The following is a 26,140-nucleotide window of genomic DNA, read 5'->3' on the forward strand; positions in this document are numbered from 1 at the left end:
CAGCGTGGAGGGCCAGATATTATACACTGGGGGGGGCAGGTGCCGGTTGTTATACACCTGGGGCTTGGAGGGCCAGATATTATACACTGGGGGGGGCAGGTGCCGGTTGTTATACACCTGCAGCGTGGAGGGCCTGATATTATACACTGGGGGGGCAGGTACCGTTTGTTTTACACCTGCAGCGTGGAGGGCCAGATATTATACACTGGGGGGGGCAGGTACCGGTTGTTATACACCTGCAGCGTGGAGGGCCTGATATTATACACTGGGGGGGCAGGTACCGGATGTTATACACCTGCAGCGTGGAGGGCCAGATATTATACACTGGGGGGGCAGGTACCGGTTGTTATACACCTGCAGCGTGGAGGGCCAGATATTATACACTGGGGGGGCAGGTACCGGTTGTTATACACCTGCAGCGTGGAGGGCCAGATATTATACACTGGGGGGGGGGGGCAGGTGCCGGTTGTTATACACCTGGGGCTTGTAGGGCCAGACATTATACACTGGGGGGACAGGTACCGGATGTTATACACCTGCGGCGTGGAGTGCCTGATATTATACACTGGGGGGACAGGTACCGGATGTTATACACCTGCGGCGTGGAGTGCCTGATATTATACACTGGGGGGGCAGGTACCGGTTGTTATACACCTGCAGCGTGGAGGGCCTGATATTATACACTGGGAGGGCAGGTACCGGATGTTATACACCTGGGGCTTGTAGGGCCAGACATTATACACTGGGGGGGCAGGTACCGGATGTTATACACCTGCAGCGTGGAGGGCCAGATATTATACACTGGGGGGGGCAGGTACCGGTTGTTATACACCTGCAGCGTGGAGGGCCTGATATTATACACTGGGGGGGCAGGTACCGGTTGTTATACACCTGCAGCGTGGAGGGCCAGATATTATACACTGGGGGGGGGCAGGTGCCGGTTGTTATACACCTGGGGCTTGGAGGGCCAGATATTATACACTGGGGGGGGCAGGTACCGTTTGTTATACACCTGCAGCGTGGAGGGCCTGATATTATACACTGGGGGGGCAGGTACCGGATGTTATACACCTGCAGCGTGGAGGGCCAGATATTATACACTGGGGGGGGGCAGGTGCCGGTTGTTATACACCTGCAGCGTGGAGGGCCAGATATTATACACTGGGGGGGCAGGTACCGGTTGTTATACACCTGCAGCGTGGAGGGCCAGATATTATACACTGGGGGGGCAGGTACCGGTTGTTATACACCTGCAGCGTGGAGGGCCAGATATTATACACTGGGGGGGCAGGTACCGGTTGTTATACACCTGCAGCGTGGAGGGCCAGATATTATACACTGGGGGGGGCAGGTACCGGTTGTTATACACCTGCAGCGTGGAGGGCCTGATATTATACACTGGGGGGGCAGGTACTGGATGTTATACACCTGCAGCGTGGAGGGCCAGATATTATACACTGGGGGGGGCAGGTGCCGGTTGTTATACACCTGGGGCTTGGAGGGCCAGATATTATACACTGGGGGGGGCAGGTGCCGGTTGTTATACACCTGCAGCGTGGAGGGCCTGATATTATACACTGGGGGGGCAGGTACCGTTTGTTTTACACCTGCAGCGTGGAGGGCCAGATATTATACACTGGGGGGGGCAGGTACCGGTTGTTATACACCTGCAGCGTGGAGGGCCTGATATTATACACTGGGGGGGCAGGTACCGGATGTTATACACCTGCAGCGTGGAGGGCCAGATATTATACACTGGGGGGGCAGGTACCGGTTGTTATACACCTGCAGCGTGGAGGGCCAGATATTATACACTGGGGGGGCAGGTACCGGTTGTTATACACCTGCAGCGTGGAGGGCCAGATATTATACACTGGGGGGGGGGGGCAGGTGCCGGTTGTTATACACCTGGGGCTTGTAGGGCCAGACATTATACACTGGGGGGACAGGTACCGGATGTTATACACCTGCGGCGTGGAGTGCCTGATATTATACACTGGGGGGGCAGGTACCGGTTGTTATACACCTGCAGCGTGGAGGGCCTGATATTATACACTGGGAGGGCAGGTACCGGATGTTATACACCTGGGGCTTGTAGGGCCAGACATTATACACTGGGGGGGCAGGTACCGGATGTTATACACCTGCAGCGTGGAGGGCCAGATATTATACACTGGGGGGGGCAGGTACCGGTTGTTATACACCTGCAGCGTGGAGGGCCTGATATTATACACTGGGGGGGCAGGTACCGGTTGTTATACACCTGCAGCGTGGAGGGCCAGATATTATACACTGGGGGGGGGCAGGTGCCGGTTGTTATACACCTGGGGCTTGGAGGGCCAGATATTATACACTGGGGGGGGCAGGTACCGTTTGTTATACACCTGCAGCGTGGAGGGCCTGATATTATACACTGGGGGGGCAGGTACCGGATGTTATACACCTGCAGCGTGGAGGGCCAGATATTATACACTGGGGGGGGGCAGGCGCCGGTTGTTATACACCTGTGGCTTGGAGGGCCAGATATTATACACTGGGGGGGGCAGGTACCGTTTGTTATACACCTGCAGCGTGGAGGGCCTGATATTATACACTGGGGGGGCAGGTACTGGATGTTATACACCTGCAGCGTGGAGGGCCAGATATTATACACTGGGGGGGGGCAGGTACCGGTTGTTATACACCTGGTGCTTGGAGGGCCAGATATTATACACTGGGGGGGGCAGGTACCGTTTGTTATACACCTGCAGCGTGGAGGGCCTGATATTATACACTGGGGGGGCAGGTACCGGATGTTATACACCTGCAGCGTGGAGGGCCAGATATTATACACTGGGGGGGCAGGTACCGGTTGTTATACACCTGCAGCGTGGAGGGCCAGATATTATACACTGGGGTGGGGCAGGTGCCGGTTGTTATACACCTGCAGCGTGGAGGGCCAGATATTATACACTGGGGGGGGGCAGGTGCCGGTTGTTATACACCTGCAGCGTGGAGGGCCAGATATTATACACTGGGGGGGGCAGGTACCGGTTGTTATACACCTGCAGCGTGGAGGGCCTGATATTATACACTGGGGGGGGGGCAGGTGCCGGTTGTTATACACCTGCAGCGTGGAGGGCCAGATATTATACACTGGGGGGGGCAGGTACCGGTTGTTATACACCTGCAGCGTGGAGGGCCTGATATTATACACTGGGGGGGCAGGTACCGGTTGTTATACACCTGCAGCGTGGAGGGCCAGATATTATACACTGGGGGGGGGCAGGTGCCGGTTGTTATACACCTGGGGCTTGGAGGGCCAGATATTATACACTGGGGGGGGCAGGTACCGTTTGTTATACACCTGCAGCGTGGAGGGCCTGATATTATACACTGGGGGGGCAGGTACCGGATGTTATACACCTGCAGCGTGGAGGGCCAGATATTATACACTGGGGGGGGGCAGGTGCCGGTTGTTATACACCTGCAGCGTGGAGGGCCAGATATTATACACTGGGGGGGCAGGTACCGGTTGTTATACACCTGCAGCGTGGAGGGCCAGATATTATACACTGGGGGGGCAGGTACCGGTTGTTATACACCTGCAGCGTGGAGGGCCAGATATTATACACTGGGGGGGCAGGTACCGGTTGTTATACACCTGCAGCGTGGAGGGCCTGATATTATACACTGGGGGGGGCAGGTACCGGTTGTTATACACCTGCAGCGTGGAGGGCCTGATATTATACACTGGGGGGGCAGGTACTGGATGTTATACACCTGCAGCGTGGAGGGCCAGATATTATACACTGGGGGGGGCAGGTGCCGGTTGTTATACACCTGGGGCTTGGAGGGCCAGATATTATACACTGGGGGGGGCAGGTGCCGGTTGTTATACACCTGCAGCGTGGAGGGCCTGATATTATACACTGGGGGGGCAGGTACCGTTTGTTTTACACCTGCAGCGTGGAGGGCCAGATATTATACACTGGGGGGGGCAGGTACCGGTTGTTATACACCTGCAGCGTGGAGGGCCAGATATTATACACTGGGGGGGGCAGGTACCGGTTGTTATACACCTGCAGCGTGGAGGGCCTGATATTATACACTGGGGGGGCAGGTACCGGATGTTATACACCTGCAGCGTGGAGGGCCAGATATTATACACTGGGGGGGCAGGTACCGGTTGTTATACACCTGCAGCGTGGAGGGCCAGATATTATACACTGGGGGGGCAGGTACCGGTTGTTATACACCTGCAGCGTGGAGGGCCAGATATTATACACTGGGGGGGGGGGGCAGGTGCCGGTTGTTATACACCTGGGGCTTGGAGGGCCAGATATTATACACTGGGGGGGGGCAGGTGCCGGTTGTTATACACCTGGGGCTTGGAGGGCCAGATATTATACAGTGGAGGCAGTGGGACTGAATGGAAAGCCTGACTTCCCTGATTATGAGGGGCGCCCATACGTTTGTCCATATAGTGTATGTATATGTGTTCTGTAGCTTCCGCAGTGCTCTATTCTCTTCTCCCATCTCTCAGCCACCACTGGTTGCTTTGGATTGACTAATCTCATAATAAATTTATAATTTAGTCTACAAATATGTAAAAGAAAACAGAATTTTTTTTTTAGTATCTCTCTGAGCTAAAGAAAATGATGAGGGAATGGAGCCATAGAGGGAGGGAGGAGGCGACTTGTGCTTCTCCACCCGTCACTCCACAATTCACCCCTAATATCAGTGGCTGCAGGACTGACCGGCGCTGGATTGTTAGACGTGGCCAGCGTTGCTTTTTTATTTAGTCCTGAGTGATATGTTGCATGTTTTTTTTTAACCCCTTATGTAATATCAGCATTAGGACATGTGTACTGTATAGGTGTCGGTGGTGGGATGACGCTGCCTCTGCTCCGGGGCTGGTTATCTTTGTGTGATCGGATGTATGACTGTACATTGTTGCCTCCATCCATTTCACTGTTTGTTTTACCATCGTGCTTCTACTTCCTTGGCTTTAAATTCATTTTATATACATGCACCCATAATAAGGTGATAGCCATACCTGCCTTCCATTAGGTACCCCTATAGTGCATCCTATATACCTCGGCTGGTGCTTCCGTTCTTTTCTATATGTATATGCCAGAGGTGATTTCATTTTTTTTTTTTTAAAGTGGAAAAAATTGAGATGTATCCATCACAATTCCCCATACATCCTTCTTCCATATCTGTAGTTCTCTGGGGCACCGAGCAGCATCACAGAGAGATGCCAGCTTTCCTTTTCCAACTTGAGGGCAGGCTTACGGAAAACTGGCAGCTTCGGGGCTCTTCAGGATGCCAGAATAGCGGATAGCTTCAAAGAGCCAGGAATGAAGCGCTCTGCTTCCAGCCCCCGACTGGACACCCCAGAAAGGGTGAGCAGCTACTTATTTTGCTTCTGTTCATCAGTAAAGTAAGAGCAGATACACAAAGAGAATGTCAGAAGGTTTTTGCCACCTAATCTGAGAGCAGCATGATGTAGGCACAGACACCCTGATTCCAGTGATGTCACTTACTGAGCTGCTTGCTGTAGTTTTGATAAAATCCCTGTTTTATCTGCTGCAGATCTAGCAGTTCTCTGAATGCAGAGCTCTATATAACTCCGCCCACACCACTGATTGGCAGCTTTCTGCCTATACACAAAAAGCAGCCAATCAGTGGTGTGGGCGGAGTTATATAGAGCTCTGCATTCAGAGAACTGCTAGATCTGCAGCAGATAAAACAGGGATTTTATCAAAACTACAGCAAGTAGCCCATTAAGTGACACATCACTGAAATCAGGGTTTCTGCCTCTACATCATTCTGCTTTTAAGATGGCGTAGAAAAAAAAAAACAGAAAAAAAAAGCCTGTGACAGATTCCCTCTTAAAGTTTTCTCTGTCGATGCATGTGCGACGTCTAAACAATGTTCTCCAATCACGGTTTGGATCGTAATCCGTTTCTCGTCTCATGCCATGACTCATGTTACTGACGGGGTAGCCGAGAGTCACTGTGAGTGGTCTTTCAATTACGGGGTAGCCGAGAGTCACTGTGAGTGGTCTTTCAATTACGGGGTAGCCGAGAGTCACTGTGAGGGGTCTTTCAATTACAGGGTAGCCGAGAGTCACTGTGAGGGGTCATTCAATTACGGGGTAGCCGAGAGTCACTGTGAGGGGTCTTTCAATTACGGGGTAGCCGAGAGTCACTGTGAGGGGTCTTTCAATTACAGGGTAGCCGAGAGTCACTGTGAGGGGTCATTCAATTACGGGGTAGCCGAGAGTCACTGTGAGGGGTCTTTCAATTACGGGGTAGCCGAGAGTCACTGTGAGTGGTCTTTCAATTACAGGGTAGCCGAGAGTCACTGTGAGGGGTCATTCAATTACGGGGTAGCCGAGAGTCACTGTGAGGGGTCTTTCAATTATGGGGTAGCAGAGAGTCACTGTGAGGGGTCATTCAATTACGGGGTAGCCGAGAGTCACTGTGAGGGGTCTTTCCCATGCGTCTTCTCTTCTGCAGATTGCTTTAAGAAGCTTCAACCAGTTACATTTTGGAAGGAGACTGGAAGGCATTGACAATTATTTTACTTTTCTAGGCGTGGGTTTAGCTGGTAACATTTCTTTGTGGAGAGTGACATGCTAGGCCTGGCATGTGAGAGTAAGGAGGCTTATAAGCCATGCAACGCTCCTCTGGGAAATTAAATATGCAAATTGTCTCTTCAGAGAGGAAGAAGACTAGAACTCTAGCGCCACCTATTGGTGATCCTAAAAGTTAGTATCGACTCTTTAATGAGCCTTGCCATATGACTAAGGATAACAGCCAAACCAGAATATCAATTTGCTGACACTGTGTTTCGGGGGTATTGCCCCTCATCATTGCAAAGTATGAGATCTGATTTGACTAGGAGAGGCGCTGGACTGGGGTGTAAGGGGGAACGTTTCTCCTTTTGGAGAGTGCCAAGCCTGGCATGTCAGAGTGAGGAGATTTATGAGCCAAAGCCATCAGTCGGGTAGTTGACTTTATACCCTTTTACAAAGTTTATCTGCAATGTTAGAAAAGCAAAATAGCTGCATAATCCATGATCATCCTGGACTGCCTTGTTCGGTCTCTGTCATTTTTGGAAATTGAAGCCGATGACTACTAACATTTTGATGATGGCCTTCTAGGGTGTACAGTCATTTTAAAACATGGAAAAAAAAATCCGTCCAATGCTAACCGGGTAATTTGGATGGAGGAAAAAAATATATATTTTGTGGAAGGCAATAAAAAAACAGAATAATTAAGTCCTAAGTATAAGCTACCACTGTAGGTAATCCCAATGTCTGCGCCCCTCTCCTCCTTTTGATCAAATATTGGTCCAGGAAAATGAGATTTTTGGGGAGTTGTTTGGTAGGGTCCACACACTGCTGGGCTACATTTACGGTTTTATTTCTGAAAGTGGTTGTTTTTACCTTTTTATGTAGTTACTGCATCTTTCTTTTCACTTGATGCAAAATTGGGGAAAATAGATCCCATATTATTAAGAGAAACTATGCTGAACAAAAAATGAGCTAAAATGTAATAAATTCAGGAATGAATTTTTTGTTTTGCCTTCACACACTGGATTAGTCATTACTAGTGTTGAGCATTCCGATACTGAAATATCGGGTATCGGCCGATATTCGCGGTATCAGAATTCCGATACTTTTAGAATATCGAATACCGGAATCGGAAGTTCCCATAATGCCTGCGCTCTGCAGTGTCTCTGAAGGATGACCAGCTGGATGGCAGCGCTCAGCTGCGATGCAGCCTGTCATCAGAATGCCATCCCAGCGTGGGAGAATTCTCCTGATTGTTTAAAAGCCGGCGACTTTTAAACAATCACACAGCCCCATACTGCTTCCCCGCAGCCTCCCACCCCAATCCTCCGCTCCCCTCGCCACCTCCCATCCCGATCGTAAGTTAGGACCGGGCGGGGAGCACAGCACCAAGGAGCGGGGAGCGAAGGACCCGGGCGGGGAAGCCGGCAGTGAAAAGACTTCACCGCCGGCTTTCCCGTTCTGTGCTGCGCTTTCCCGCCGGTTATTTCAAATGAACAGCTGAGGTATCAGGTGATGCCGATCAGCTGTTCATTTGAAGTAGCCGTGGTGCCCTCGGAGGGTTCATGTGAGTTCATGCTTGACTGCATTGCATGAACTCACATGAACTTTCCCACGGCCGCACAGGTCAGCCTCACCTCCCAGACCCGTCATGATTAGTGTGTGTGGGTGTCTGTGCGATGTCTGCGAGTGTGCGCGGTGTCTGTGCGATGTCTGCGGGTGTGCGCTGTGTCTGTGCGATGTCTGCGTGCAGGCAAACATAGGCCGATGTGACACTACTACTCCCATCGGCCTATGTCTGTAACCCGTCCACTCGTGCCAGCAGGATCAGCTTGATGGGAGCAGTAGTTCCCATCAGCCTGATCCTGCTATTTAAACTGCCCCATGGTCCCCAATAAATTTTAAATACATGTCATTGGTGGCCAGTGGTTACCTACAATAAATTAGTTTATACATTACCTGTCCCCGCCGATCGCCACCTAAAATAAAGTAAAAAGCAAAAAACTACACCTATACTCACCTAGACACCTAATTCCCCGAAGCCATCGATCTCCTGTAATAAAATATAAAATAATAAGCCACAACCTTATCCTTACCCCTCCGTAGTAGTTCACGAGTGTCCCACGATGATCTCCAGTTTAGAGCAGCCACATAGAATGTGACCGCTCTGAACCGCTGCCGCCGCTAGAATGATGGGGCCGTAAAGCAGCCCCGTCATTGCATAAGCGGGTTCACCGGAGTTCAGGCAGCGCTGCTCCGGTTAGCTGCTTTACGGCCTCGCTGTACCGTGAGAAGTTCCCACGGTACAGCAGTGCCGTAAAGGAGGTCTCCGGAGCTGCGCTGACTGAATGCACTCCGGTGACCTCAGTCAGTGGCTCCCGCTGCCGGGAGCGGACGTGTTCCCGGCAGTGTGAGCTTACAGCAGCCATGCACAGCTGTCACCATCTCCAGATGTGACAGCTGTGCATGGGAGATCAGCGCAGGAACGTGGACAGGTAACTATTTTTTTTTTAGTAAACTAAGAATTAAATAAAATTGTGTGTTTTATTTCAAATAAATTATTTTTTTCTGGGTGTAGTGTGTGTTTTTTATTTTTAACACTTTGTAGGTTAGTAATGGGGGTGTCTTATAGACGCCCATCATTACTAACCTGGGCTTCATGGCAGCTGGCGCTGACATGAACCCCACCACTATTACCCCCTGCCACCGCACCAGGGCAGCGTGGAAGAGCGAGGCTAAGTGCCAGAATTGGCGCATCCTATGGATGCGCCATTTCTGGGGCGGCTGACGGCTGGTGTTTCTAGCCTGGGAGGGGGCCAATATTCATGGCACCCTTCCTGGGCTATTAATATCAGCCCCCAGCTGTCTGCCTAGCCTTTGCTAGCTATTAAAATAGGGGTGACCCCACGTCATTTTTTGGGGGGGGGTCTCCCATTTTAATAGCTAGTAAAGGGTAGGTATTCAGCTGGGGGCTGATATTAGTAGCCTGGGAAGCTCCGTGGGTATTACCCCCTTCCCAGGCTTCAAACATCTGCCCTAGCCGTCTGCTTAACCTCCGCTAGAGCCTAAAATTACGGGGAACCCTACGCCAATTTTTTTTTTAAATAAATCCTTTATTTTAACACTAAATGACAAGTACAGTAACAAACACTGTCACTGTACTTCTTATATATGTGACTGACATGTTTCTATCTAATCTATGTGTGAAGCTCTATTCTTTCTGTTGTAAATTGTCGGGTACCGGTGTATGCCGCTGATGAATTGCCGGCTTTTCGCGTAATACATTCTACATTATTCTTAGTTGTTTTCCTTCATGTAGAATTAACCTACAAGGAAAGAAAGGGTTTATTTTCATTCCGATATTTGTGTCCCATTGACTTGCATTGGTTTCCGGTATCGGAATCGGCGATATCCGATACTTTTTGGGTATCGGTCCGATCCAATCCGATACCTTCCGATATCAGGAAATATCGTATCGCTCAACACTAGTCATTACCCAACCATTCAGTCGTATAGGGCTATAAAGATTTTTCCAATTTTGCAAAAGTGGGGTCCTTTTATAGGGTTTGTGCACACCTTTAGCCTGTGTAGCAGATTTTTCTAATGAAAAAAAAAAAAAAACGTTGGCAAGAAAAACTTGTAAAAAAACAACAGGTTCTCGCCGTTCCCTTCTCCGATCTCTGTGTATTGGCTGCAGTGGTGACGGCACGACTACAGTGCACATCACTGCTGCAGCTAATCGCTGAGTACACGATGTAGACGGCAAGAGCTCAGTGATTGGCTGCAGCAGTGATGTGCAATGTAGTCGTGATGTCACCGCTGCGGCCAATTCACAGAATGGAGAATTGTCACTGGAGCTGGAAGAGGTGAGAACACGCTGTTTGTTATTTTAAAACATCCAGGAGGGGACCAACCCTCCCCCTGGACACTTCACGTGAAGGCACCTCCCCCTGGACACTTCACGTGAAGGCACCTCCCCCTGGACACTTCACGTGAAGGCACCTCCCCCTGGACACTTCACGTGAAGGCACCTCCCCCTGGACACTTCACGTGAAGGCACCTCCCCCTGGACACTTCACGTGAAGGCACCTCCCCCTGGACACTTCACGTGAAGGCACCTCCCCCTGGACACTTCACATCGTGGCTCCTGTGGCTTCTCAGTCTTGGTGATACTAAAACACTACACAAAGGTATGTTCCTAGTCTTGTTCTTTCCAAGAGCAAATTTGCTGACCTATCATGAGATATGCAATATAATCCAACATATTTAATAGTAAAATTCTCTAGTTTCCAACATTTTTCTCCATTGGCACATGGCAGCTGTGTGAACACCACCCCAAAAAAGTTTTCGTTTCAGCTTCCAGGAAAGTCTAATTTTAATTTATTAATTTATTTTTTTATAAAGTTTAGTTAAGTGAAGGTGAAACTTTTGAGTTGCCTTTCAGCACTTTGTTACATAGTCCTTCTTTGTTCCGCTGTCTCAGAAGCCAGACATTTGGGAGATCCTTCAGAAGTGGAAAAGAAATCTAGAAGCAGTGGCCGTGAGCAGCAGTAAACCGTTGTGCAGTCAGCTGGAAAAAAGCTTCCAAGCCTCAGTGGTAGGGACCTGACCGTAGTATAGAAGTAGTCTAGAAGGAAACAAAGCCTGCCTTTTAGAAATGTGAATGCTCTCGTGACCTGTGATAGATGTACCCTGTATAATAAGTGTCCTGTTTGTCACAGTGATGTAGCAATAGTTGTGTTGTTATTTTGGCTTCTGGGTTTTAAGATTATTTATAAGACTGATAGACACAAGTCCATCCAGTGCAGCCTGTTATCCTGAGATCCTGACGCAAAATCTTGCAAAAGACTGAAGACCATTTTTCTGATCTTGGGAAAAATTGTGGCTAGTCTGCAAAGATAGAAATTAGAAGAAATCTCTAAAAATACAGAGTTCAAAACCTGCAGCTTTCTGCTCCATTTCCACTCCGTTTGGACGGGCACAATAACATAAAATAATGGCTGTATGGAGGCAGCGTTTAGTGGTTTCTTTTCTGCCCTCTGTTATTCATTCTTCTCTATTGATCAGAAGGTCATGGTAATCTAAGCAGACAGATGTTGTGGTTCAGATGAAGTGGCTATCTGAGAAACTCTGGTCTGTGCGCTGGGTCTTATATTGCTGCTTACTTACTACATTCAAGTGTGTGCATAACTAGGCAAGAACACGACCCCCCGAGCTGGGAGGAAGCTCCTATTCTCCGACTGTAAATGACCGGTCTTCAAACAGTTGAGTGTAAACTGTGTTTCTTACCTACTCTATTGGTTTACCACCACTTTTTTCACCCGTTCCTATACACTTATGCACACTCACTTTTGGAGGTGAGTGCATAAGTTTTGCATGTGGCCAGGAGAGGCGAGGGCCGGGGGCCCGGGAGAGGCGAGGGCGGGTGGACACCCCTGAGAAGAAATAAATTCATCACCTGTCGAGTAGGGGGTAACGTCTGGAGGCCCCATACACATAGGATACACCCTCTTTAGAGGGTTCGAACCATTTTGCTGTTATATTTATTGGCTCCATTATAAGCTGACTAATGTGATAAGTAATGATTGTGCAGTCATTTCTTACTAACCGCAGGTAATGACCGGTCCTATAGTGATGACTAAATTTCCGAATATTCACTCTTTATTTCTTATAAACCTGTTATATAAGTGACAAAAATAATGTCGTTGTGCCCAAAAGTCTAGTAGAAGACTACCGAGTGCTTTCTATATGCGATAGTGTGTCTCTTATTACATAGCTTGTAGCATGTCGTACACTAGATTTGTGCGCCCCGTTGTTTTTTCTCCTGGTGTGTCTGTGTCTTCATTTGGGCATCTGTGGATAAGTGAGAGTAAATGATTTCTTTCCTATATTTTCCTCCCTAACCTCCTAGAATAAGGAGCCACGTATGGCTCGTATTCCTCCCACACCGACCAGGAGAATATTCAGCCTCCCGGATGCAGACTCTCTGCCGGACACCAAGAAAGAGTGAGTATCACAAGAGTGCCGACCACAAGCCCCATCCATGGTTGTCACCACCATAACCTCGTATCTCCTACCTGTGATCTTCTCCAGCACCTAACTGATCGTTCTGTGTCTGTCGTGTTTCTCCACTAATCACCACAAACCATATCATTGTATCACGCTGTACTAACTTCTAGTTACTGGAGAACCAGCATGGACTGTAAAGTCTCGGCTATACTCTTTTCGTAACGGTTAGGAAAAAAAATCTTTACTTCGATCATCTTAATAGAGACTTAGAAGGTGGACTACAGATGAAACTTGACATGGTTCCCACCACACAATCGCACACAAACACTTTGTCCAGCATGACTGCCACTTCCTCCACCTCGTCCTCCAGCTCCAGTACTGATCCCAAAGACAAGCGAAGGTAAGACACTTCACCTGCATGGTGTTCTTCTCCAAAGAAAAACCGTTCTGGTGGTTACCTCAAGCATTCTTGTGCTTGAGATAACCCAGGAACATTATCTAATTACCCTCTTCTAAAAATTAATCTGAAAATCAGTGTCAGACCCCTCAAAAATCACGTGGTTGTAAACTTGTCAGCCTTAATGTGAAAGGAGCCGTCTTTGAGACTAGCCCAATTAAGTGTTCATCCCTAATAAAACTATATAAATGTAATCTTATTCCTGTCAGGTCGTATCAAACCCCTGTTCGGGATGAAGAATCAGAATCTCAGAGAAAAGCCCGCTCTCGGCTCATGAGGCAGTCACGGCGATCTACTCAGGTGAGTCTAAACTTCTCTTTTGCTAGTTTTTGCTACTTGTGTAAAAACTCCAGGAAGGTAATAAGTTGTGTTTATTTGCATCCCTACCAATCCTTGCAGTGCAGTGAACGTACCTATTGGTGGGAGCGAGCTAGTGGTGTCCCCCACCAAGACCCAGAATAAAAGTTTTTGCAAAACACTGCGCTCCATGTCCCTTGACTTAATTCGAGAAGGGTATAAGGTGTTACGACCTTCTTCACCTCTGGTGCAGCACTCTGTACAGCGTCCCTTTAAACTATGTTCACATGTTGCATTTTTTTTTTTGTTTTGCTGCTTTTTTTTTTTTTGTTTTTGTTGCTTTTTTTTGTCTTGCTTTTTTTTTTGTTTTGTGCATGCTGAGAAAGTTTGTAGCATAAAAAAAAAACATGATTCAACTTCCTCCAGCTTTTTGCACCATAAACGCAGCAAAACCTGATACCTGCGCTTTTTGCTGCGTTTTTGCATTTACCCATTGCTTTCTAAGAGTGGAAAACGCTGAAAGAAGTGATATGTTGCATTTTGCAAAAACGCAGCAGTTTGCCAAATGAATGTGTGCGCATGAGATTTCTGAAATCTCATAGACTTTGCTGGTGTTGTAAAATGCAGCTTATAATTTGCATAAAGAACGCAGCAAAAACGCAACGTGTGAACATAGCCTTATTGCCACTTTACAGGTACCTGTTAAATTCTGCTGGACTCATAGGAACAGATCAGATTTCTAAAAATGAAATGGAAAAATTAGCCAGCAGAAACCTTATGTGAGTTTGGCCTCCCTCTCACTGACACTTTACAATGCCTGCTGTGCATATGATTTATAGATAATCTGATACATTTTGTAATTTTTTTATCTTTCTTCTAGGGTGTTACTCTCACTGACCTAAAGGAAGCTGAGAAAACGCTAGGAAAGTCTGTAGAAATCCAGTCCACTGAGCAAATTGATAAGGAGCAAGCGGACAAGGACCAGACTGCAGAAAATCCAGTTAGTACTCAATACCCTTATTTCCCTTTCCTTCTACTTTTTTATTGTGATTTTTAAAGGGGCTGTCCAGATCGGTCATGTAGATGACCCATCCTTGGGATAGATAAGATCCATGACCCTCTGGATTTCCTGAAAACTGCCATGACGTTGCCCTGTCGAAACCAATCCCATCTATATACTGAGATAGAATTTGATTGAGATGGAGTATTGTTGTATAGGGTACAAGCGATCAGGCAATCGCAGGTTCAAGTCCCCTAAAGGGACTAAAAAAATATGCAGCAAAAAAATAAATAAATAAAAGAATTTAAAGATTTGAACAACCCCATTTAAAATAAAGATATTAAATACATCAGAAAAAGAAAAATAGATGTAAAAAAATACACGTGGTATCGCTGCGTTTGTAAAAGTCTAATCAAAATATAAAATGTTTTAGATCGGTAAACACCGTAGTGAGAAAAAAAAAAAAAAAAATGCCTGAATTGTAGGTTTTCAGTTGCCCACCGGTCTGCAAAAAAACATAATGCAATAATCGATGAAAAAATGGTATCAATAGAGATGTTATGCTCAGATTCAGGTTTCAAAGACAAGCCTTCACTCTGCTCCATCAATGGGAAAGTGAAAACGTTAGGAGTCTTGGGGAATGCAACACAGTAAAAAAATTATTTATTATTTTTTACAAATTTCTGAATTTTTTCCACTACTAAAATAATAATAAAAAACTGGGTAAGTGTTATATTTGCCTTAATTGTTCCGAAGCGGTGAATCATGACACCAGGCGGTTTTTACTACACAATGAACGACGTATAACAAAAACACCCACAAAAAAAAAGTTGAAATAGCTAATTTTTTTTTTTTTCAATTTTACTGCAATTAGATTTTTATCCTCATTTTTCAGTATATTGCATGGTAAAATAAATGGTGTCATTCAAATCTCCAACTCTTCCTGCAAAAAGTAATCACTTATACATCTGTCGGCAGAAAAAAACAAAAATAACTTCTGGTCCTTGAAAGAAGAGGAAGAGAAAATGGAAACTTACTGTGTCAGGAAATGGGTTAAATAAGGAGAGTTTTATAGGTATAACGTTTCTTATCAAACTGAGATCAGGTGTAGGACGATGTACAATTAACTAAAAGGATCAAGCAGATGTGATCTTGACAAATTTATCTTACAGATGAGCTTGGAAAACATGAATGTGTAGAAAATTCAGAATAAAATAATGTTTCCTTCATTCTTTCTTTGTGTTTCTGAAAACAGGATCAGGGCCGAAGATCCCGGTTAGCACTGAACACTGAAACTGTCACACCTGTAAATACTGTGAATTCCCCAGCAAAGAAAGGTTCTACATTATTACATTTTTTATTCTTTTATTTGACTTGACCGTATCAAGGGTCTGTGAATTTACCTCTAGTGTGTTCATCACCGCTATTCCACTTGTGAAAAGTTGGCCTTGCAAATAAGAAGTCAGTGACTTGTATCTATCGTCCGCTCCTTCAGAAACTTAGTGTGTTTATCACTTATTAATACTATCGATTGGGGGTGCAGAGATGAAGCCGCAGGAGCAGCATTATCTGAGCGCTGTGCCTCCTTCATGTTTAGATGGCTCTCTGGATCCAAACACTGAAAGAGAAGAGTCAGAGGCACAGCACTTACAGTGGCTTGCAAAAGTATTCACCCCCTTGGCATTTTTTGTTTTGCAACCTGGAATTTCACTTTTTTTTTTAAGGGTTTGCATCAGTTCATTTAAGGAACATGCCTACAACTCTGAACATTTCTTTTCTTTTTATTGTGAAGCAAACAACAAATACGACAAAATAACTGAAAGCGTCAGTGTGCATAAATATTCACCCCCTAAAGTCAGTACTTTGTAGAGCCTCCTTTTTCGGCAATTAGAGCTACAAGTTGATTGGGATAAGTCTCTATGAGCTTTCTACATCGGGCCACTGAGATTTTTGCCCATTCCTCAAGGCAAAACTGCTCCAGCTCCTTCAGTTTAGAGGTTTCCTCTGGTGAACAGCAATCTTCACGGCTGACCACAGATTATCAATTGGATTAGGGTCTGGGCTTTGACTGTGCTACTCCAAAACATTTACATGTTTCCCCTTAAACCTCTCGAGTGTAGCTTTAGCAGTATGCTTTGGGTTATTGTCTTGTTTGAAGGTGAACCTCCGTCCCAGTCTCAAATCACTGACAGACTGAAACAAGTTTTGATCAAGAATATCCCTGTATTTCGCATCATCCATCGTCCCTTCAACTCGGAACATTTTCCCTGTCCCTGCTGCTGAAAAACATCTCCACAGCATGATGCTGCCACCACCATGTTTCACTGTGGGGATGGTGTTCTTCGGGTGATGAGCTGTGTTGGTTTGGGGCCAGACATTGCATTTAGCTTGGTGGCCAAAAAGTTAAATTTTGGTCTCATCTGACCACAGCACCTTACTCCATACATTTGGGGAGTCTCCCACATGTCTTTTGGCAAACTCAAAACGAGCCTTACAATTTTTGTGTGTAAGTAAAGGCTTTTTTCTGCTTACTCTTCCATAAAGGCCACCTCTATGGAGTGTACTGCATATTGTGGTGATATAGACAGATACTCCAGCCTCTGCTTGGGAACTCTGCAGCTCCTTCAGGGTTACCTTTGGTCTCTGTGCTGCCTCTCTGATTAATGCCCTCCTTGCCCGGGCTGAGAGTTTTGGTGGGCGCCATCTCTTGGCAGGTGTATTGTGGTACCATGTTCTTTCCATTTGATGATAATGGATTTGATGGTGCTCCGGGGATCATCAGAGATTGGGATATTTTTTAATAACCCAACCCTGACTTGTACTTCCCAACAACTTTGCCCCTGACTTGTTTGGAGAACTCCTTGGTCTTCATGGTGTTGTTTGGAGATCTCCTTGGTCTTCATGGTGTTTGGTTAGTGGTGCCTCTTGTTAATGGTGTTGCAGCCTCTGTGGCCTTTCAGAAAAGGTAAAGTAAAGTGTATATACTGACAGACATGTGACATTAGACTGCACACAGGTGAACGTCCTTTCACCTGTGACTTATGAAGGGAATTGCACCAGAAATTGTTAAATGCTTCATAGCAAAAGGGGTGAATACATATGCACATGACAATTTTTAGTTATTTGATCCCATAAATGTAATTTATACCTATATTTTTCTCACTTCACCAACTTAGACTATTTAGTGCTGATGCATCTCACAAACATCGGATTACAAAAATATTTAAACACCGATTGTAATGTAACAAAATAGTTAAAAAGCCAAAGGGGGTGAATACTTTCGCAAGCCATGGTATCTGAACGCTCCCACCACTTTTCTTCAGTACAGACCGTACTTCTGACACATGAAGTGGTTGTGGTTTTGGTTCACCGCTGATCCCCACATAAAGCATTTATCACCCATCCCCAGGATAGATGATAAATATTTGATCACTGCGGGCTGATTGGACCCTCATAATCCCTAGATTAGGGGTCCGCAGTCCCCGGTTCCTCCTTACAATACGGATTCTTTAGGGTAAGATTTCAGGAAGTAGTTTTGTGCGATTCACCCCTTGTTTATATATATTTTTTCTACAGTAGAACTTGAAAGTGTTAGCAAAGAAGAAACAGAAAACCTAAACCATTTGACAACGAGGGACCGAAGGAGATGGAGAAAAGAACTGCGATCAGCAAATATGGAGGTAAGTCTCTGGCCGTATGTACTAGATAAACTTTAAACAGTGTGTAGGGTAAAACTGTTTTTATAGGGGGGGGGGGGTTTCTGCAAGTGTCCTCACCAAAATTCACTGTAGCAATCTGTTCTGATTGTTGCATTTTCTTATTTTTTTGGCGCAGATATGAAGCAGCATTTGTGGTTTATTCCTTTTTAGGATATAAACACCATGCACACGCAGCATCTTTGAGAAGCCGGTGCAGCCGCCTAGTTTTGGTCAGGTGAAGCCGCTTTAGGAAAACTCCGCCCGAAGAATGAGCATGTCACTTCTTTTAACCTCTTCTGGGTTTCTGAACCCTGAAGTGGTTAAAAGACGGGATATGTGCACAGTGATGGCGTTTTCATTTTTACCTCCCCTTCTTCCAAGAGCCGTACCGTTTTTATTTCTCTATCGCTTCATTGGGGGACACAGGACCATGGGTGTATGCTGCTGTCGCTAGGAGGTTGACACTAGGCAAAAAAAGGAAAATAGCTCCTCCTCCGCAGTATGCACCCACCTACAGGCACCAAGCTCACCAGTTTAAGCTTAGTGTCTGTAGGAGGTAGACCTGGATCTTCACAGATCCAACCTGTTGTGTTTATTAATCCTTGTTTTTTCTCTTTCAGATGCATCTCTTCAGGCTAACAGGGCACACTGCATCCCCTGTTAACCCACTAGCGACCGAGAGAGCAATGTGGCTACCCCCACATCGCCCACTCTCGGACCCGCTGGGCAGGACTTATCCCCTGTCACCTTAGGGTGTCTCAGGGTGATTTCGGTAGCCAGTCCTAGCCTGTTCCCCACCCCAGCCCCCTCCTCGGAGTGGCCTGGGAGGGAGACAATGGTCCCTGCGGGTGACCTTCCCCCAGTTTTCTGGGGTTGATAGTCTCCTGCACTGTCCAGGACCGGACAGTGCGGGAAGGAGGAAAAGCCAGGATCCCCCCTATCCAGGAAGGCATCCTGAGACCATCCTCAGAAGGAGAAAGGAAGGGACGATTCCCGGACCCACTAAGACAGGTACTTCCCTGGCTTTCAGCTGCAGGTCCCTGTCCCCCCGGCGTTAACTGCCTTCTTCCCCCCTCCCTCTCTCACCAAACATGGCGCTTAACAGCGCTTCCCTGGGCCACTTCCTCCTTCTTCTTCATTATGTGCGGCAAATCTGCCTTGCTTTTCTCCGTGGGGGGAGCGTGTCCGGTGGGCGGTCCCGCTCCGACGGTTATACGCCCCTTCCTATTTGACCAACCAGGGCCGAGGAGCATAGTGACGCTTCCGTCACACCCTCGAACCTTCGGCGGACCTATCAACGGGGGGCCTCTCAAGCCCGCCCCCCTTCCCATCCGCCTCGACGCACTCCGTCATACACGCTGCGTCCTCTGCTCCTCCCCCTACACTGACGCCATCACTCTGCCGCACGCCGCTCCCTACTCCTTTGTCTTTTTCTTTGCCAGTCATTTTGGCTTTTCTTCAGTCTGGCCTAGAGGCGGGACTCTCTCTCAGCACTCTCAAGGGCCAAGTTTCGGCCTTGTCCATTCTATTCCAACGTAACTTAGCTAGCCGTCCTCAAGTCAGGACGTTTCTACAAGGGGTGGGCCACCTGGCGCCTCCCTATCGCACTCCAGTGGAACCATGGGACCTTATTATGGTCCTAAGCGTCCTACAACAGCCCCCATTTGAACCCATTCAGGACATTCCATCCTCTCTCCTTTCCTGGAAGGTGGCTTTTCTGCTGACTGTTACCTCTATTAGGAGGGTTGCAGAACTCGCAGCCCTCTCTTGTTGGTCACCTTTTCTGGTATTCCATCAGGACAAAGTAGTTCTCAGGCTGGTGCCTTCCTTTTTGCCAAAGGTGGTTTCCGCTTTTCACATTAATGAGGACATTGTTTTGCCTTCCTTTTTCCCTGCTCCAGTGCATCCACGGGAGAAGTCCCTGCACAAACTGGACCTGGTCAGAGCTCTACGTGTGTACCTTTCTAGAACGGCCTCCCTTCAGCGCTCGGATGCCCTTTTTGTCATCCTGAGGGGCATTGCAAGGGTCTCCCTGCTTCAAAGTCAACCATCGCCCGTTGGATACGTTCGACCATCTTGGAGGCACATCACATCTCGGGCAAACCTCCCCCTCCCGGAGTAAGGGCTCACTCCACCAGGGCGGGGCCTCTTGGGCGGTCTGACATCAGGCTTCGGCCTCTCAAATCTGCAAGGCCGCAACGTGGTCTTCTCTTCACACCTTTTCAAGGTTTTACAAGGTCCACACTTATTCTTCGGCTGATGCCAGTTTTGGACGGAAGGTTCTGCAGGCGGCAGTTGCCGCAGTCTGACATAGTCTGTGACTATCTTCTGTTCTCCTATCCAAGGGACTGCTTTGGGACGTCCCATGGTCCTGTGTCCCCCAATGAAGCGATAGAGAAAGAGGGATTTTTGGTACTCACCGTAAAATCTTTCTTGGAGCCTTCATTGGGGGACACAGCACCCTCCCTGTTTTTTGACATATGTCCAGTTGGCTCTGTTGGGCATCTCATTTAGTTTTCACGGTTGTGCCCCGTTGGGCATTGCATAGTTGGTTATTTTATGCTTCTCCTACTGCTCTAGCCACTAACTGGTGAGCTTGGTGCCTGTAGGTGGGTGCATACTGCGGAGGAGGAGCTATTTTCCTTTTTTTGCCTAGTGTCCACCTCCTAGCGACAGCAGCATACACCCATGGTCCTGTGTCCCCCAATGAAGGCTCCAAGAAAGAGATTTTACGGTGAGTACCAAAATTCCCTCTTTTTCCAGCCATATGAGGACTTGTTTTTTTGTAGGACAAGTGGGACTTTTGAATGACATCATTCACTCAGTGATTGACAGCAGCATTTAACTTGTTAACAGCCATGGTTTGATCTCTGAACCTCCTGTGACTGCTAGACTGTGGCTGATTAAATGAGGCATCAAGTGCAGGGAAAGATGCGGGCTCAGCGTGTGAGCCTGCATCAAAGGCAGGGACACTGCCGATGACTTAAATATACGTCTTCAGTCGTGAAGGGGTTAAATAAATATTCCCTCCATAAGAAACTGAAGAGTTGAAAAATCTTATCTCCGTTTATGTGATACTGGTCTTGACTATGGCTAATTTTCTCTTAGTCCTCATTTTAATGAAAGATCAGGTGTGTAGTAGAAAACCTGGTTGTCTGACGATTTTCATGTGGGGCTTGCGGTATGCTAGAAAACCACATGGCAATATCAGAGTTGTGTGTGTCACTCAGGCTTGTTGTGTGTGTCACTCAGGCTTGTTGTCCTGTGAATCAGGATGTGAAAATCCAGCTTCAAATGAGTGATCAACCAAGTGCCTGAGGTTGATCTGTCACCAGATTTCACAATAAAATCTGCATGAGGCTGGTGTACTTTCTGTGAAAATCCATGTCAAAATGGTTGTATCATTCTTTTTTAAAAAGTTTCCTTGCCCAATATTAATAAGTCCAGTTGAACATGGTTATGCAGCCATTGACTTTCAGAGTAAGTGTGCCAGCATCACCAGGTCTAAGATCTGTTTAATAGTACATGTAGCTTGAATTGTGAAAACCGATGACAAATCTCCTCACTCCAGTACTTAACTCCCTTTATGACTGGGCAATATTCAGTTTTTGCACAGTTTTTTCCCTCCCCCCTCTTCCAAGAACCGTAACTGTTTTTTTAGTTGTTTTTTGTCAGCGTAGCCAAAAGGCTTGTTTGTGATAGTTTTGAAAGACCCTATTCACTTTAACCCCTTCCCACCTTAGGACAGGGATAAATGTCCAGGGATAGGGGATTGTCTATTGGACTATCCCTTTCACCTAGTTAACCCCTCAGTGTGCAGGAGTCGTGTGTCAGAGGCGGGCACAGTATTAGGCAGCAGTTTTCCTTCAGCAGCATGTAGCTCCCGGCTCTTCTCTGCCGTGTCTCACTTTGCAGCATGCATTGTACATGGCGTCTGAATCTGTTCACCGTTCACACATGAAGTTTCTGTTTGCATTCTTGTCATAGTGGGTGTTTCACATTCACAAGCTGATTTACTGCCGTATGTGTCACATAAATGACCTCACCCAGAAACCAATGGTGACAAGGTGATGTACAGCATGTCCTTGGCTTACCGGCAGCCAGGCTCACACCTGTTCTTGGGAAATTTGCCGTCCATCTTGCTCGGAAGATTACTTGTGTATAGCAGCATGTTCCTCCAGTTGGGGCTGAGGTTTGTGGGCTGTGCGTCTACCATGTACAGCACTGATCATGAATGGATAAAGTCAGGCCATGTAGTTTAGTGTTATATATTTATGGGGTCACAAAAGGATTTCCCATAATTCTTCACCTACCCAAAATACTGCGCTTCATAAAATCTCCAATATCAGGCTCTTTAACCGCTTCGCGACGGCCCACTGTAGATAAACGTCGGCGCTTGCTGGGCTCTGTGCAGCGCCGACGTTTAAAAACGGTGGGTGGTCCTGTAAGCACTGCGATTCCGGTGCAGAGCGTTAGCTCTGACAGGGGACATCATCGGGACCTGATTGGATCAGGTCCCAATGATGTTAACCCTTTGCTATGTTCTATATGCCGTGATCTATTGTGATCGCGGCATATAGAAGATAGACAGAGGAGAGGGGGTCGTCTTACTTAACTCTCCGACGACCCCTGATACCTTCCAGGACCTGGTGTTGCTATGGCAGCTGGAGGTCACATGACCGCCTCCAGCTCTGCCATATATGGTGTCCTGCCTGGCTCAGCCTGCAGCTGAAACCTGGCAGGACACACTGACTGTGAAACAGTCAGCAAAGATCTCATGTAATGTAATATATGTCTATTACATTACATGAGATCAGTGATCAGAAAAATAAAAATTAATGTCCCATACAGGGACTAAGTAAAAATGTAAAAAAAAATGTTTTTAAACTGTTAAAAAAAAATCACAAAATAAATAAAATATTAAACCAATAAATCCGTATATTTATGCAAAACCAAAAAAAGTACACATATTTGGTATCACCGCGTCCGAAACAACCCGATTTATAAAACTGTCACACTAATTAACTCCTTCTGTGCACACCGTAATAAAAATAAATAAACGGAGCAAAAAAATATGCTTTTCATCATATCGCCAAACATAAAGTGGAAAAAAATGCGATCAAAAAGCAAAATGGAAATAAAAATGGTACCGCTGAAAACGTCATCTTGTTCCGCAAAAAAAAAGCCACCATACAGCTTCATCAGCCGAAAAATAAAAGTTATAGCGCTCAGAATAATGCAAAAAAAAATTTTTCCATAAAATTGTTTTATTGTGTAAAAGCGCCAAAACATAAAAAAAATACAGTAAGTGTAGTATCGCTGTAAACGTACTGACCCGAAGAATAACGCTGCCTGATCACTTTTACCACACGCAGAACGGCATAAAAAAACCATCAAAAAACAATTCCTGAATTGTTGGTTTTTATTAATTTAAACCCCCCAAAAAACGGAATAGAAAGCGATCAAAAAATGTCACGTACCCAAAAATGGTACCAATAAAAATGTCAACTCGTCCCTCAAAAAACAAGCCGTCACATGACTGTCGGCCGAAATATGGAAAAATTATAGCTCTCAAAATATGGCGATGCAAAAACTAGATTTTGCAAAAAAAAGCGTCTTAGTGTGTGACAGCTGTCAGTCATAAAAACCCGATATAAATCTGGTATCGCTGTAATCGCACCGACCCGTGTCATTTGTTTTAGGCGTGCATAAAAGTGCGGTTGGCCACAGTTTTGTGCACTTCTGAAAAAAAGGACACCGCTAAACAGAGGCCAGACGGAGTCCAGAGTAACTCTGCTGCCTCATTACAGTGAATGGATCCCGCAGGGGTTTCATCTGAATTACATCACTTGGAAATTTAGATGGAAACCCCGATGTAAGTGCTCAGCCTAGAGCGCCGGATAAATGTTACGTAGAATGTTCCCAATAAAAGCTTCAACTCAGTCCTCAAAAAAAGCTAGTCCCCACTCAGGTCCGTCATGTGTTAAAAATATAAGGGACTTCCAAGTTACTGGTAGCAGAAAGGCTCTGGAAAAGTGAAATGGCCCTTGCCCCCCAAAAGAAATTCAGAAAATTTTGTGCTCCCAAATCCAAATGCCTATTCTACAATAATTTGTTCTCCAATTATCAAATAGCGCTCTGTCCCCCCCAGATCTCGCCGTATGGCTGAGCGGTACGATACAGCCACATATGGGGTATTGCCACTTTTAGAAGAAATTGTGTGACACATTTCGGCACCATTTTTACCCATTGCCCTGTGTGAAAATGTAAAATCTGAGGGTAAAACATTTTTTTGTGGTAAAAATGTAATTATGCTTTTTTCACTGCCCAATGGTATAAATTTAAAAATTAAAAAATACTCACTACTTCCCTAGATGAATTCCTTGAGAGGTGTAGTTTACAAAATGGGGTCACTTGTGGGGGTTTCTGCTGTTTCGGCATGTCAGCGACTCTTCATATGTGACATGGTGTCTGCAACCTATCCCAGCCAACATAGCGCTCCTTTCTCTTCCGAACCCTGCCGTACACCAAAGCAGTTGTTTTCCCCCACATATGGGGTATCGGCGTACTCAGGAGAAATTGCACAACTAATTTCATGGTGAAATTTCTCCTGTTATCCTTATGATAATGCAAAATTAGGGGATGAAAAACGTTTATGTGGGAAAAATGTGAAAATTTTATTTTTACGGCTCAATGTTATAAACTTCTGTGAAGCACCTTGGGGTTCAAGGTGCTCACCACACATCAAGATAAGTTCCCTAAGGGGTCTAGTTTCCAAAATGGTGTCACTTGTGGGGGGTTTCCACTGTTTAGGCACATCAGGGGCTCCCCAAATGCAACATGGCGTCCGCTAATTATTCAAACAAATTTTACATTCAAAAAGTCAAATGGCGCTCCTTCCCTTTCAAACCCTGCCGTGCACCCAAATAGTGGTTTGCCTCCACATATGGGGTATCAGCGTGTTCAGGAGAAATTGCCCAACAAATTTCATGGTGCAATTTATCCTATTACCCTTATGATAATGCAAAATTAAGGGATGAAAAACGTTTTTGTGGGAAAAAAGTGAAAATTTTATTTTTACAGCTCATTATTATAAACTTCTGTGAAGCACCTTGGGGTTCAAGGTGCTCACCACACATCTAGATAAGTTCCCTAAGGGGTCTAGTTTCCAAAATGGTGTCACTTGTGGGGGGTTTCCACTGTTTAGGCACATCAGGGGCTCTCCAAACGCAACATGGCATCTGCTAATTATTCAAACAAATTTTACATTCAAAAAGTCTAATGGCGCTCCTTCCCTTTCGAACCCTGCAGTGCGCCCAAACAGTGGTTTTCCCTCACATATGGGGTATCAGCGCGCTCAAGAGAAATGCACAAAAAATTTTGGGGTCCATTTTTTCCTGTTACCCCTGCGAAAATAAAAAAAATTGGGTCTAAAGTAACATTTTTGTGAAAAAAGTTAAATGTTAATTTTTTTCTTCCACATTCCAAAAATTCCTGTGAAGCACCCGAAGGGTTAATAAAGTTCTTGAATGTGGTTTTGAGCACCTTGAGGGGTGCCGTTTTTAGAATGGTGTCACTTTTGGCTATTTTCTGTCCTAAAGACCCCTCAAAGTGACTTCAAATATGATGTGGTCCCTAAAAAAATGTTTTTGTAAATTTTGTTGGAAAAATGAGAAATCACTAGTCAACTTTTAACCCTTATAGCTCCCTAATAAAAAAAAAAAATTTTGGTTCCAAAATTGTGCTGATGTAAAGTAGACATGTGGGAAATGTTATTTATTAACTATTTTGTGTGACATATCTCTCTGATTTAAGTGCATGAAAATTCAAAGTTTGAAAATTGCAAAATTTTCCAAATTTTCGCCAAATTTCCGATTTTTTCACAAATAAACGCAAGTGATATCGAAGAAATTTTACCACTATCATGAAGTACAATATGTCACGAAAAAAGATTCTCAGAATCAGGGGGATCCGTTGAAGCGTTCCAGAGTAATTACTTCATAAAGTGACAGTGGTCAGAATTGTAAAAATTGGCCCGGTCACGAAGGCAAAAACAGGCTCTGGTGCGAAGTGATTAATATACCAGGTCACCTATCAACTGCTGTGGCTGCTGA

At 46.0% G+C, this 26,140-nt stretch overlaps 1 protein-coding gene across 5 annotated transcripts in view; it reads left to right on the forward strand.

The window, feature by feature from the left end:
• Nucleotides 1-26,140, forward strand: part of PPP1R12C (protein phosphatase 1 regulatory subunit 12C) — a 141,113-nt gene that overhangs the window by 98,528 nt on the left and 16,445 nt on the right. The window contains exons 10-16 of one of the 5 annotated variants that reach the window (XM_073656367.1): nucleotides 5,208-5,387; nucleotides 12,477-12,571; nucleotides 12,837-12,974; nucleotides 13,241-13,331; nucleotides 14,209-14,328; nucleotides 15,584-15,665; nucleotides 17,908-18,008. In XM_073656367.1, coding sequence (XP_073512468.1) covers nucleotides 5,208-5,387; nucleotides 12,477-12,571; nucleotides 12,837-12,974; nucleotides 13,241-13,331; nucleotides 14,209-14,328; nucleotides 15,584-15,665; nucleotides 17,908-18,008 — 807 coding nt within the window. Of the gene's footprint in view, nucleotides 1-5,207; nucleotides 5,388-12,476; nucleotides 12,572-12,836; nucleotides 12,975-13,240; nucleotides 13,332-14,208; nucleotides 14,329-15,583; nucleotides 15,666-17,904; nucleotides 18,009-26,140 lie in introns of all 5 variants that reach the window. The other 4 variants (XM_073656366.1, XM_073656368.1, XM_073656370.1 and 1 more) reach the window with 4 other exon arrangements.

This window comes from Phyllobates terribilis, unplaced genomic scaffold (genome assembly GCF_046119375.1).
Source record: "Phyllobates terribilis strain yellow unplaced genomic scaffold, ASM4611937v1 Scaffold_12__6_contigs__length_324123572, whole genome shotgun sequence".
Classification (NCBI taxonomy): domain Eukaryota; kingdom Metazoa; phylum Chordata; class Amphibia; order Anura; family Dendrobatidae; genus Phyllobates; species Phyllobates terribilis.